General features: G+C 52.3%; 1 protein-coding gene across 1 annotated transcript in view; it reads left to right on the forward strand.

The window, feature by feature from the left end:
• The window catches only part of TASOR2 (transcription activation suppressor family member 2), a 31680-nt gene extending 17368 nt beyond the window's left edge, over positions 1–14312 (forward strand). Inside the window, exons 14-24 of the mRNA XM_065740939.1 lie at positions 2584–3360; positions 3774–4010; positions 5196–6096; positions 6400–6904; positions 7783–11055; positions 11465–11590; positions 11838–11991; positions 12476–12581; positions 13485–13660; positions 13968–14082; positions 14214–14312. Of these exons, the coding sequence (XP_065597011.1) occupies positions 2584–3360; positions 3774–4010; positions 5196–6096; positions 6400–6904; positions 7783–11055; positions 11465–11590; positions 11838–11991; positions 12476–12581; positions 13485–13660; positions 13968–14082; positions 14214–14217 (6374 nt within the window). The 3' untranslated portion in view covers positions 14218–14312. The remainder of the gene's footprint in view (positions 1–2583; positions 3361–3773; positions 4011–5195; positions 6097–6399; positions 6905–7782; positions 11056–11464; positions 11591–11837; positions 11992–12475; positions 12582–13484; positions 13661–13967; positions 14083–14213) is intronic.
• The last annotated feature ends 429 nt before the right edge of the window (positions 14313–14741 follow it).

Here is a 14741-nt window from a genome sequence, read left to right on the forward strand (position 1 = left end):
GGTGGTGGCTGTGGCAGCTTTTCTTTTCTGGCTGCAAGAGAGAGATGCACACACTCAAGAGAACTGACTGCTCAGATATTGAGCCCCATAACGGGGAGGAAATACCCTCTGGAGCAAAGGGCTTTCATTTTTGGCAGGAACTGTATGCTGAGAGAAGGAAGAACAAGGCAGGGGAGGTGTATGTCTTGAAAAGGCTTCTTGTGGAAGGAGGTGGGACAGGACCAGACATACTGAGCATCCTGGAGCAGAGATGGCACAGGATGTTGATGGGAAGGTTTGAGGCTGCAGCACATTTAGGGCTGATGATGGAAGCATGAGCAGCCAGAAAGCAGTGAAGTGAAGAGGCAGGAGGAGGAGGATAATGTTGAGCAAATGCTCCACACTGTTATGTGACACGGTCTGAATGCTGATGGCTTCCAGATGTTTTCCCTCTGGTGCCAGGAAGGCTCCTGCACGTGCTGTCTCATTTCTTCCTATGAACTGCTTAACTCCAGCCAGCTGTGCCTGCCTCTGGAACCGAGATTTTCTCCTCTCTATGAAGATAAGTTTACATGAAGGTTTGGGAGACAGAAAAAAATGGCAACTGAAGGTGGCAGGGACAGAGAGAAAAGGGAGTGAAGCACACACACATTTAAAGTCGCTCGGCTCAAACTTGAAGCGTGAATAATGTTTTCCATTTCAAAACCAGCGGCCTCTGAAGCTGTGTTCTTCCTGTCCAGACAGCAGACGGGAGGAATGTAGGGCAGCATAACACCCACTGTGCAGACGTGCTGCTGTGTTCCCCAGCCAGACTCGTAGGGATGCTTGGGCTTGCTGTTAACGAGGAGCAGAGTTGCCAGTGCGAGGCAGCAGTGAGGCCAATAGGTGAAGAAAACCATGCATCTCAGAGAGCAAGAGCAGCTCCAGCCTGCCCCAGTCGTGCCTGGATTCAGCCTTGCTGCGAGGGGAAGTGATGGGGAAGGATGCTGGGGCTGTCAGCTTGTCCCTGCAGCCAAAAGAAACATGAGTTGTATTTTAATACACAGATGGGCCAGGCCTGCAAAGCATCGGACCGGCTGCAGTCTTGTAGTGGATGAATCATAGAATCCTTAGAATTGGAAGGGACCTCTGAAGGCGGCCTAATCCAGCTTCCCTCCAATGAACAGGGACACCACAGCTCCATCAGGTTGCCCAGAGCCTGATCCATCTTCTCTTTGAACGTCTCCAGGGACAAGGCATCAACCACATCACTGGGCAACCTGTTCCAGTGCCTCACCACCCTCACTTGGAAAGATTTTTTCCTTATATCCAACCTAAATCTACCTTCTTTGAGCTTGAAGCCACATTTCCCCTTGTTCTATCACCACAGACCCTGCTAAAAGAGTCTGTACCTTCTTTCCTGTAGGCTCTGTAGCTCCTCTTTAGATACTGACAGGCCACTATTGTGTCACTCAGAGCTCTGCCTTGCTTTCCTAACCCCCATCCCTACACAGCCTAACAACTTCCTTACAGTATTCCCACAGTATCTGTCCCTGTTTCCACTGCCTGTGCATTTTCTTTTTGCTCTTCGGTTTGACCAGGGGTCCCAGTTCAGCCATGCTGCTTTCTCACCTTTCTTTCCTGACTTGCTACACCTGGGGATGGAGAGCTCTTGCATGCTAAGGAAGGCCTCCTTAAAAGTGTGCCAGCTCTTCCCCACGAGGACAGTTTCCCGGGCTGTTTTGTTGACTAACTCCCTGAAGAGATGGAATTTAGCTTTCCTAAAGTTCAGCTTCCTAACATCCCTTCATCCCATTCTTCACCTGTCTCGTATCCCTCCGGAGCGTGAACTCAACCACGGCACGCTCACTGCAGCCCAGGCAGCCTCCAATCCTTCTGGCACCCATCAGTTCATTTACACTGGTGAGCAACAGGTCCAGTATTGCACTGTATTACAATCCCAGTGTTGTATCCCATTGCCTTCTCCTGTTGTCTGATCATCATTGTGTGCTGCAGTGTTGCCAGCACCGATCCAGGCAGTGGATCCTTCAAGGCCCCTGCAGGCACCCCGTCCCTCTAATACAGTTATGCCTTCCCATGCCCACAAACCCAATGCCATGTAGGCTAATGGGTTGTCTTAAAATCCAAATGTTCTGGTGACAGCAGCAGCCACAAAGCTGTGCCTTTAAAGCTAAGATCCTTTGGATTGTGCCTGCGTTCTTACCCAGTACAGGAGGCAGAGAGAAAAAGATGATCTGTGCATTCAGTCCCATCAGCTGTCATCCCAAGGCCCTGAAGTCCCTTTGGATGGCCTTTAACCCACACATGGGTGCTTCACCACCTCCTACATGGAAAAGCAATAAGGGGTTGTGGTCTGACAGCCTGGCCAAGTAGTTTCCTGGTGACATCCCTCACCTGAGCCCTTCCACATCCTCATACCTGTTGTATGAGGCACCTGGAGGGGAGGGAACCACTGAACCAGGACGTTGCCCCAGGGCAAGCTTTTTGTAGGTTGGCTATGGGGACTTGTGCATGCCTTTCATGCCATGTAGTGGTGAGGTGACTTGGAGAATGTAATCCTTTATTAATATAAGTAAAATTCTTTTCTTTTTTTTTTTTTTTCAGTCGAAGGGCATAATCCAAAACAGGAAAGGAAAGCTAGTGACATCTCTTTGAAAATAGCCTCTGTTTTGCCTGGACTTCGCTATGCTTTGCAGAAAGCCACCAATTCTTCGTGGGGGGACGTGCTCAGTACCAACGTATGCATCAAACAGCACTTCCAAGAATATGCAGAGCTTGAACAAAACACCCAGCAAGCCTCCAGCCAGAACACCAAAGCTCCCTGTTCTTCTTGCCTGCCACCAGCCAAGGATGAAGGTGTTCAGTCCTGCAGAGGACACTCGGAGCAGTCTTTCTCCCAGCTGCAGCATTACCTCTCCAATCCCAGCAGCTACACTCTGGAAATGTCAGCTGCCTTAGGATGCTTTGCTGGTGCTGCTCAGTATCTTTGCTGCAACTCAGAGACTGCTCATAAAGAGGACTTTTCTTTAGCTGTACCACCAGACCCTATCCTTCCTGATGTAAAAGGTGGAAACCCAGAGGCTGCCTCGGGGCTGGACCAGAGCAAAGGGCCCACAAAAGATGTTAGTGCACCCAGCAAGCTGTGGGTGAAGCAGAACAAGAGGAAATCCAGCGGAACCACTGTGACAAGCACCAGGAAGAAATGGTCACCCCTCAAGATGCAAATACATCCTGTGGGGGACAGCAGTAGGAAGAGGAAAGCGACCAAGAAGAAAGTCAACATCACGTTCTCTTTTCCTAAAAAAACAGGGCTTGCAGCCAACTCCAATGAGCCCATGCTTAAATTAGCCCATTTACAGTTTCCTCACAGAAGGAAAAGAGGTAAGTGCTATATAATTGAGGCTGACTTCCTCCTGCTTCTCTGGGGTATCCAGCTTGGATAGTGAGGCTTTATTAGGAGCCTGTCTCGTGATTTTTCCTCCCGGGTGCTCGGAGCTGATGGATCTGGAGTAAGTCCTTGCATGCCTCTGGGAGTGGTCTGTACCCTCAGGGTATGCCAGACAGGAACTGGTGTCTGATTCACAGAGATCACCTATTCTAGCACAGAAAAGCAGGTTTCCAGTGAGCCAAAGAAGCAATGCCTGATTTTAACAAGTGCTTGCTGGCCATTTGCATCAGTATCATATCTTATCAGATGCACAAATTGTTGCTGAGGATGATTCTGCTGCTGCCCATCGCTTCTAAAGCAGTCCTTCCACATTCTTATTTTGTAATCGTTGCTTTCCTTGTCCCAGGTGCAGAGGTGCTGTCTGCAGAATTTGTGCACAAAACACAGTCTGAACCCATCCAGAAGGGAACCTCAGCTCCCAGCAGTTCTGGCTCAGAAACAAAGAGACCAAAGATGCTGAAGAATTCAGATGTGAAAAAGGCTCCTGTTAATGAAACCATTGCAAAGCCAGTGAAGAGGAAGGTGATAAAAGGAGTGGCTAACAGGCCATCAAAACCTCACACCAAAAAGCCTGCAGAAAGCGGTAAGAATGCTGCTCCTTGTGGAAATATTTACCTTAAACACACAGCCATCCAACATCACTGTCAGGTCATTCAGCAGCTGCCAAAGGGCCTTAGGGCTGAGGGTCTGGATTGGGATCAGGTCTGTTAGGTTGCAAAACCAGAGTGGGTCTGCAGTGGATTTAGGAGGCAGCGTGGATAGTCCCGCAGTGCAGCGTCTGCAGGTGCTGGCTGGGAGTCTGCTTTTAAACTGAGAGCCAGTATTACACTGCCAAAATAAATAATGGAAGAGGAGAGACACTTTCTGCTAATTCATCATGTTTTCTCTCACTCGCACTTTGATGTCTTCTCAGATCTGTCTCTGGGCTTTATTTTCCCTCTTTGCGGAGGCTTTCAAGACTGGTTTTGCCACTGGGGCTCAGTTTGTCCGATTTTCTCAGTCTGCTATCCCCACATGCTGTGAGACTTCCTGATACGTGGCAGTTTTCATCAGTTGTGCTGTCAATGTGGAGGCTCCTGGAGCAGCTCTAGCCAGTGCTCTCGCATGGGCAGGCTGTAGAGCGGGTCCTGCTGTTGAGTTTGGTTCTTTCAGAGGGCTCTGCCCACATCACTGTATGTAACTCAGAAAGGCTGAACTTTGGATCTACAAAAAAAAAAAAAAAGCAAAAATAAGAGTGTGTAGCTGTAAGAAACACTCAGTTCTTGTGTACCACTGTGTGTTTCCCAGGGAAATTAAACGTAGCGTGTAAGACTCTAGCACACTTCTCATTTAATTAGGTTTTACGTGGAGATGTTTTGCAGTTTTTTAGTAGAAGGCTTTAACCTTGTACGTGGGCTTAGAGCTATGATGAGGAGTGCTTTTAGATGATATTACACGAATCCTTTTTTCCTGGATCCAGACTGCCTGATGCACAGAGGCCAAGGGAAGTTTTCTTACCTGTGGATCCAGAGCCATTGATTTCTGAGAATTATCCATTCCCTGAGGTCAGGATCCTTCTGCAGCACCCATCACCTGCATACCTTGGAGGTTTTGGGGCTTTTGAGAATGTGCAAAGCTCGTGTTGGAGAAGCATCCTTTTCCTAACATACAGGTCCTTAACGTGGAGATATTGGAGAGGTGCTGCCTGCCACAGTATCTGTCTAAATGCCGTTCACTTTGAGCCCCCTCTCTGGTACCTCCACTTACTCTCTTTATTTTTTTAACACAGACTGGAAGGATCCATTCTCCATCCTCCCAAGCCAAGTTTCTTCCCAGAGCCACGCAGCGGACAGCCAGATGGGTGAGCTTTATCCTAGCGACATCACCGGCCGTGTTTTCGATACGAAGGGGAATGACTACGAGTCCCATGCCTTGAACTTGCTGGCAGACCTGGCTCTGGGTTCCTGTATTCCTCCCTTCATCCCTGCAGACAGCGAGGTGCTTGCTTTGTCCTGCAGCTCATCCACTGACTCCACCAAGGAGCAGCAGAGTCATCGCAAGCACAAGTCGTCACGCAGCACTTCTGACCACGAGTACCACAGGATAGACAAGCTTGCAAAGGCAGCTGTCTCATCCAGCAAAGCATCCCCAAACCAGAAGCTTCCACCTGCTGGAAAAACAGAATTGAAAGACTCAACCTCTGTTCCTGGAGAGAAAAGCCTTGGGATTTCCAGCAAGAACAACCAGCAAACATGCGTGCTGCCTCCGAGGGAGACACCGCAGGAGGCCACCGAGGTGAACAAACACTCCTTCATCTCCTCCGAGCACTCCTATGCCTCGCTGATGCCTGAGCACTCAAAGAAACACAGAGGTGTCCCCTACCCTGGCTCAGCACTCTCCAGAAACGGGACCAGGAGCGCCCGAGCAGGACCCCTGGTCGGGAAGGTCCTGCCCTTCCGCCACCAGAACATCACCCACCCACAGTGCCCCACGGAGGCTGCACAGGCAAGGCACAGGAGCAGCCTGCTGCCCCCGAGGCTGAAGGAGGACTTTGCCAAGTCCCACACGGTCAGCCGCTGTGGTGAGTCCATGAAGGTGACGTGCCAATGGGAGGCAGAGTACCTCTTCCATTTGGACAGCAGGTACACCAACGATGCCCTGGAGAAAACAGTCATCCGTGCCCTACATGGGTAAGTCAGCCTGGAAGGCCATCTGCAGGGGACATCTTTTGCTAGAGCACTTAGGGAACGGGTTTTCTATTTTGGCTTTGCTTTGCATGATGATTGCCCTTTTTGCTGTGCTGAGGTGCGTGTTTTGTTGCGTCAGAACTCTGTGCCTCTGCAGTTAGAATGGGTACGTGGAGCTGTGCCCGTTTGCAGCTGTGAGTTTCTCTTGCTTTCAAATTGGAAACCACATAAGGCGATGCAGCTGAGCATTTACAGCCCCCCTGTGCTGGGGCTTAGCACTGGAGATGAGTTATCTTTGTCTTCCAGGCCCTGGGACTCCGATCTACCCGACGACGTGGAAGAGATGAAGCTGATACTTCACATGTGGGTAGCTCTGTTCTACAGCAAGCCCAGCAAACTCCTGAGCAGCACGAGGAAGGTGGTGGAGCACAGCAACCCCAAGAAATACGTCTCATTAAACAGCACCGGCGACTTCTTTGAGCTGAGTGATGACAGCGATGATTGCTTTGAGTTGGAGACGTGCCCTGCAGATTCTCACTCAGACCCTGACCAGGCTCCTAGCAGCACTCTGGATCCAAGCACACGCTGCCAGGGGTGTTTTCACCCAGAGGAGAGCCCTGCAGACTCTCAAACAGATGCTGATGGGACTCCTGGCGTTGTCGATAGTACGGTGTCCTCCTCTTTAGGGGAGGAGGAGCCTTCCTCCACGAGCTCAGAGAGCCCTTCCCTCACTGAACGTGCTGATCAGAGCAACGTGCCTGGGAAATGCAGAACTGAGGAGCGTGTGCGTGACGTCTCAACTGTCACTGCAGTAAGAGCTTGGGGTGTGGGTGCTAAGAGCCTGCAGGGCACACAGTGTGTTTTGTGCTTGTGCAAGTAGGTTCTTGTGACAGGAATGGAGCAGATGTGCCTGTGAGCTCTCTTGGAGCGAGGTAGTTGGGGTCCCTGAAGTGTGATACAGGAAAGTCACTTGACAGTTTGCTGCCCTATGCACACGTGCCCAGAGTTGTCCAAAAAAACCCAACTTTCAGGCCTTAGTTCCAGTTCACGGCCTGAGCTGATGTCCCTGGACTCTGAGAGCATCCGTATCTATCACTAACTGAGGGATGAGGAACACAACATGCATGAATCCCAAAGAATTAGGAGCAAGTAAATATCAGTTTTCTCAGGGCCACATAAACACGAGCATCTTCTCTCTGGGGTCTGAGCAAACCCTCACTCACTGGGGTTCTCCAGACCCTAGAAAGAAGATTGCTGGGATCCAGCATGTCTCCTGTCTAAAGGTCTCTATTAGCAAGTCTCAAATCTACTTTTAAACAAGGGAGAAGGAAAACCACAGCTACCTCCAAGATGGGGTTTCAAAAGCCTGCCTGTCTCCCCTGGGCATTTGCCTGCCTGTGATTGATCCTTATTGGGATCTCTGCACAGTTTGGTCTGGTTTTAAGCCTCTTCACCACATAAACAAGGTAGAAAGCTTCAAAGCCTTTCCCTGGCTGTCTGTGAGTATGGCAGTGACTCCTGTGGGGTAAAGATTCAACCTGGACTTAAACTTGAGAGACAAACTTATCTCTGCAGATGCTACTGGAGTGATTGTACCGACAAAGTCTGAGCTTTTAAAATACCACATCCTCATGCACAGGTGTCTCAGTTCCTGTCTTGAAATTTAACCTCTGGTTTGTGTTGTTTCAGGTGGAGCCACCCAAGGAGGAATTGATGGATGCTAGGATCACCCCCAGCCCTTCCAATGAGTTTGGGGATGCTGGTGAGCCCCGGGCTGTGCTGGGCAGGGAAAACCCACACGGCCAAACCCTGAATTTCAGCCCAGCTCCGCAGAGCGATGCCCTGGGTGCTCAGCATGAAGGTGGAGAGCAGCCAGAGAGCAGGTGGGCAGTGTGGTCAGGGGGGGGCCCCAGTCCTCCTGAGGAAAGAGGGAGCGTGGCAGATGCAGGGCATGGTATGGACAGCAGCTGGGCCACCAGTTCCTGTGATTCGAGGCCCTCACCTGCAAGTCTCAAAACTCACTCAAACCCCATTGGGTTTAGTGAAGAAGAGGGGGAATCAAAAGACCCCCATGCAGAAAAAGAGGAGGAAGGGGTGGAGGAGGGAAAAAGAGAGAAGGAGGACTCTGAAAATGAAAGCACGATCGCAAGACCCGTTGATTCAGCATTTACAGAAAGAGATGATGGAGAGCTGGTGAATTCAGCACCTCCAAAAGACTCTGGCATTCCTGGAGATGGCCCTGTGCCCATCCCCACTGCCTCTGCGTTCCCCTGTGAGAACGGATCAACGCCAGCTCTGTCAGGTGGGACTGGGACTGGACCTCAAGGACTTCACAGTGATGCAGCCCTCAGCATGGGCACGCTGCAGGAGCCCTGGGGGGCTGTGGCCACCCCAGGTGCAGAGACAAGTTTGGCTGTGTCAGTGCTGCCGTGGTCCTCCGATCTGAGCCTGGTCCGTGGGGTTACTGTTACGAGTAGTTGCCCATCTGCCAGCGAGATGCTCGGGGATGGTTTGGAGCAGAAAGATGAGGATCGTGCGCCCTCTGCAGAAACATGGCTGCTTGCTGGGAACAAAGCTGCCTGCACAGCAGTCCCTGAGTCACAGTACGACCGGGGACCCTTCCTAACCCTGTCCTCTGACCCCAACTCTAACAGTTTTGATGGAGAATCTGATGTGGAGGCTGCTCCGGAGGACCAGGTGACCACAGCACTCCTCCAACCTTCACTGAAGAGTGTCTTAAGAGAGAGCCTTTCCCAAAGGGGTGGAGGTTCTGCTAACGCTGAGCTCACGTTGCCGAGTGCTGATGAGTCACACCGAGATGGGGATGAGGTTTTAGAGGAACAGCGTGTCAGTCCTTCTGCTGACCACACTGATGTGATGGATGAGCCCACGGGAGACTGTGAGGGCTTTGCCTCCAGCTGTGCAGCCTGGGCAGGTGGCTGTGACACTGAGGTGAGCACTGATGTATTTCTCAGTGTCCAGAAGCCTCCTAGGAACAATGAAACGAGCACAGCCGATGCACCACAGGAGCTGAAGACCTCTGTTTGTAATTCTTCCTCCTCGATGAGAGAGGGGGTGCCTGCAGGTGATAAACCACCTCTCACTGGGGCTGAGCACCAGCAGAGCTCTCCAAACAGCCCATCCCTGCCCTCCCCACATCGGGACCCTTCTCCCCACGGTGTAGCTGCAGACCCCTGTTGCTGCTCATTAGAGCAGAGCAAGCAGGAACCAGACCTGTGCCCACCTGGAAAGCTCTGCAAGAAAGTGGCTGCTGAGAGCCCAGCACTGGATGGCTCCTTGAAGCCTGGATGTGCAGAAGGAGTGAAGAAAGACTTGGGGCTGTGCCATGCAGTGCCTGCAAAGAGCTCTCCCCTGGGTGTGCTCACATCTGGAGAAGCAGGATCGAGGCCTTGTTCTCCTCTGCATGGCCACGAGACTGAGCCAGACTTGATCTTCGGTGTGGACCCCAAAAGGAGTCCAACTCCTGCTCCAGATGCTGCCCCAAGCTCCAGCTGCGTGGGACAGCTACCACCAGATGCTGACCCTGGGATCCCTGAGGAGTGCGAGGGAAGCAGCAGCATCCCTCCTGCCAGCCCTACATTATTTGGAGCAGGGGAGTTATTCATGCCCATGGGAGAGCCCGGGTCCTTGTGCAGTCAGGGTGAGTCCGCTGTGTCTGCTGATCCACGCTGTGCTGACATAGAGTTGGAAGAAGGAGAAATCCCTGTTTTCCCAAACCCAACATCACTGCTACATGCAGATTCTGGAGAGAGCTTAGGGCTTAGCAACACTGGGGACATTTTAGACACCCTCCTGAAGGCAAAACACTTCTCCAGCACAGAAAATTGTGTGGGTTTGAGCTCAGAAGACCCATCCTACAGGTCCTCCTCCAGTGACTCAGTCTGGGAGAAGCACTTGGGACGTACTGCCCACCCCTTTCTTTCACCCAAGGGTTGCCACTGCGTGAGGTCCGTGGGTGCTGCAAGGACTGACTGCGATTCCTCATCCTCCGTGAGCAGCGACGAGTGGGGATCTCTGAGTGCTGAGGAGGAGAGCTGCTGGTGGCCCACCAGCCCATGGGATGCCAGCAGCAGGCAAGTGCCACCGTATGTCAACATCACTGACAGCCGAGGGATCTCCAGGGATTACCTGAACTTCACAGTCACCACAAAATGCCCGAGCAGGATGGGATGCCCGCAGCCTTCGGGCAGACGCAGCCCCGGTCCAGGCCAGGCTCATTTGCTGGAGTCGCTGATGGGGACGTGGAGGGGTTTTGAGGAAATCACCCAGCACACTTTGGATATGGAGCACCTCCGTTTCCGTTATAAGCTAGAACAGATCCTAAGGAGTGGGACACCACCCCTTTCTACCTCCTGTAGCATTTTTCCACGAGACTGCTGTCCCCAGGCATCGTCTGTGCGAGGAGCTCCTGCCCCTCACTCCCTACGCAGCAGGAGCCCTTTGCAGGTGACGATCCTGTCCTCAAGCACGTGGCCACGTGGCCTCAGGTCCCACCAGCAACGCAGCCACCGCTGGGACCCGTCCCAACCTGCCCCGTCGTGGGACACCCACTGGCAGCAGAGGAGCAGAGCCAGCTCCCCAGACCGGGGCTGCGTGGCTCCTTTCCATCTCAGCAAGCTCAGATACAAGAATAAACTGAAGGACTCACGCGGGGACATCTCGGTTATCCTCGATGAGTACGCGGAGTTCAACAGGGTGATGCTGAGTAGGGTTGACGTGGGGGTTGAGAGCAGAGGGAAGGGTTTGGCACACAGGGAGGACGGCGGCACTCGGAGCTCCGTGTCCCTCCCCAGGGGGACAGCGGCCTTCGAGGACGTGATTGCGGAGCTGTGCAGCACGCTGCACCTCCGCCTGCGCAGCGTGGCCGAGGAGGCGTGCAGGCAGCCCGGGATGTTCTACCTGGTGGAGACGGGAGAGGAGCCTTTCTTTGCAAGAGTGAAGGTAACAGCTGGATGGGGATGGGAGGCTGTGGGGGTCGAAGCCAAGGGCAGCGTGAGAATCAGAGAATTGTTGAGGTTGGAAAAGCCCTCTAGGATCAAGTTCAACGTCAATCCATCATCATCACCGTGCCCACTGAAGCACGTCCCTAATCATAGAGGTTGGAGAAGGCCTCTAAGGTGACCGAGTTCAACCCCAGCCCATCCCCACCGAGCCCATAACCACATCCTCGAGTGCCACATCTCCATATTCCATGAGCACCTCCAGGGACTTCACCCTGGGCAGCCTGTTCCAATGCCTCACCACTCCTAGTAAGAAGTCCTCATCCTCTGTCATCAGGAACCATCACAGCTGGCTCTTGCATGGTTGTGAAGCTGTTTCTTCTACAAGTACGTAACAATCTCTCTTTCAGAAGTCGCTGAAGAAAGATGGCCACGTGGAGACTGAACCTCTGAGCTTCTGCAGAACGAAACACCGGGACACCAGCTGGCTGCTCGTCATCATCAGGAACGAGGACATCTCCTCACACATCCACAAGGTAAGAGCTGAGGCCAAAAATGAGCCAAAAATTGACTTATTTAGGGGAACAGAGTGCTTCGGCTTGTGGGCTGCAGGGAATGTGCAGCAGATCGATCTGCCTGTAGCTTCTCATGTCACTATCCATGGTTTTAGAGCTGGGCCGTGGAGACGTGAGCATCAGGGTGGTGCAGACAAAGGCTGAGGGTGGGCTCTCACCTTCTCGTGGACTGTGCACTGGTTTTACAAGAGCACTCTGCCTTGAGCAGATCCCGTGTTTGCTGAGGCTCAAGCAGTGTCCCAACGTGGTGTTTGCTGGAGTGGACAGCCCCGAAGACATAACGGGTCAGACGTACCAGGAGCTGTTCCATACTGGTGGCTTCGTGGTGTCAGACAGTGAGGTGCTGGAAACAGTGACGTTGGGTGAGTCCCTCTTGTTCGGATACAGATGATGAGCGGGGTCAGCTCCATTTACCAACACTTGCTTCCACAGATTTACCACATTTGCTTATAGTTTTTTGCCCTCTGATAAGTGCTTGAGACCCCATCTGGATAAATGGGTCCATATCCATATCAAAAATATCTGAGTACTGGAGCAGCAGAGGCCACCAAAACCATCAGGGGGTGTGTAGAGATGTTCAGCCTGGGCAAAGGGAGGGCAACGGGGAGACCTTGCTGGCGTCTTTGACTTTTCAGTGGGATGAAAAAATAGATCCACGCTCCTCCTGGAGATGCACAACGAGTCTCCCCCTTTACTCTGTTGAATATTAAGGGGATAAATTCACAGCAGTGCGTTTTCAAACACTCTTTGAGGCTGTGATTCCCCAGCTCCCCTTGGCAAAGCTCTGAGTGACCCCCAGTGCCCAGCTTCCAGTGGGAGCCTTGCTGACTCTTGCTGTCTCCCCAGGGCAACTGAAAGAAGTGGTGAAGGTCCTGGAGAAGCTGAACAGAAGCGGGAGGTGGAAGTGGCTCCTCCACTACAAAGAGAGCAAAAAGCTCAGAGAAAACGTCAGGTAACGGCTGCATAGTGGAAGATCCTTTGTCCTCACTGTCCTCAGACAGGGCCACCACAGTGGAAGTGCCTCCAGGTGGGCTCTGACCTCTTGCAAGATGAGCATGAAGGTTTTTAACGTGAGAAGTCCCGTTAACGAGCGAGCTTAGCATTGCCAGAGGTTGGTATTCGCATGCTCATATAATACGTGAGGGATATGGTTTTAAGAGGGAGCAGGGGGACTAGGACCTGGAGAGGAGCCAACCCAAAATGCTGCGCCCTCCACGTGATCCCGGATGAGGCAGAGCTGTGGCAGCTGCCCCCCGTGCACCCTGCTGCATCTCCATAAGGTGCTTCCCCCCTCTCTTTGGTTTGTTCTCCCTGAGCAGAAAATGCTACAACAAACGGGGTATTCTCTGATCCTCTCCACCCTGAGCACACTGATAGCACACAGTAGTTTTGAAGACCCGGTTTTCAGCCCGCTGGGTGTTCCCTATGGCAGTGTATGGTTAACAGAATGAATAATGCCAAGTAGGATTGTAGCCGAGGTATTCTACAGCTGGCATAGTTAGAAAGGTTATCACGATGGAAAGAGATGATCAAAATAAAGGGAAATGCTCATCTGTGTCCCAGGCTCACAGTAGGAAACTCCAAAAGAGTGATCTCCAGGAAGAGATCCTTCTCCAGTGGTGGTTGGGCCTTAAATTGGGTCTAGGAGAGGTAGAGCCAGACTCCACCCCTTCGGGTCACACGGGTGCATCGCCTTCACCTGTGCTCCTGCGGCTGACTCAGTGCTCACCTCAGGTGATCAATCAGAGGTTCAGGCCATGATTCAACAGTTCCCATACAGGTGGGGAGGTGTCTCAAGCTCTGAGCTGTGCGTTTTGGCGAGGTGAGGGCTCAAGCTGTGCCCCTCTCCCTGCAGGGTGGACGCCAACGCCCACAGGAAGAACTTGATCCTAAAGTCATGCCAAGACCTCATCGAGGTGCTGCACTACCACGAGTGTGATTCCAGCTCGTCCTCTGAATCCGAATACATCAAGTGCTTGTTAAATCTCCAGGTGCAGCACGTCAGCTCCAGGTTTGCAGTGTATCTCACAGGTGAGGGCAGCTCTTTTGGGTCTCTTTCAGCTCTCAGTGCTGCTGTGTTGATGTGAGGTGTGGGTAAGCAGCTGCACAGTGAGTCAGAACAGTTAACTGATGAAACCAACAGATTTCTGGGGGGAGGTCCTCTCAGTTTGGGTGGTTTTTCTGAGCCCGTGGGTGGCTGAGGCTGGGAAGTGCTCCCGTTAATCCGTTCCCATTTGCAAAGCTGAAGAACTGCAGTGGGATTTGGGGGCATTTCCCTGCAGCTTGCAGAGAAATATCTCATTTGCACGTCTGCATTACGCTGCCTCTCTTTTTGCAGAGAAACCTAATGTCAGCAGAGAGGTTCTCGAAAGCAAAGGGATCCTCGTGGCCGACATCAGCACCTTCCTCAGGATGGCACACAAAGTGTCTGCTCGGTTTAGGAGAAGCTGCTGGTAAGAGGGAGCTTGGGATCGACCCCCCCCCAGGCAGCAGATTGAGGCGCAGGAACCGGCTGAAGAGCAGCTGGGTGTGAGCAGGGAGCTGGCACCCAGCAATAACCTGTGTCACCTCTCTTTTGATGCAGGTGACAAAGCTTTGCTATGGGGCAGCTCCTCTCCGGGCCCTACAGTGCTGCTTGAGCTCTTCCAGCCCTCCTTAGGACAGCCCCCAAAGCACACAGGGGCAGGAGAGGGCTTCAGTTTTGTATATAGGAATTATTTAAAGATGGCTTCCTGCCATCGAGTCGGGCGTAGGACGGAGGCTGGCGTTGTAACGTTACAGTTTTTAAGTTATTGCAGTGGTTTTAAGCAATTAGTGCAGCTGACAGTGGAAGAAATAGGAAAATGAAAAGCAGTTTACTCGAGGGGTAGAAGCAATACTATCAGCTCCAGCTCTCCACGACTGTTACTGTACACAAAAGCACGTGTTGGATGCTGGGGGGGTTGGGGCGAGGGGAGGGGGGTGTATTTTAAATGCCATTTGGGGACCATTGTCCGACTCTGGGGAAGCAGAAATCCTCTCTACACTACATTTCGAGTCGCCCACGTTGCCTCTGGGCACCATTTCATTGTGGGGATGTGTCTTCTCCAGCACAGGGAAGTGCTGTAAATGC

The sequence above is a fragment of the Cyrtonyx montezumae genome, unplaced genomic scaffold, assembly GCF_038088225.1.
Source record: "Cyrtonyx montezumae isolate F1298 unplaced genomic scaffold, pur_monq_1.0 scaffold_3, whole genome shotgun sequence".
In the NCBI taxonomy this organism is placed as follows: domain Eukaryota; kingdom Metazoa; phylum Chordata; class Aves; order Galliformes; family Odontophoridae; genus Cyrtonyx; species Cyrtonyx montezumae.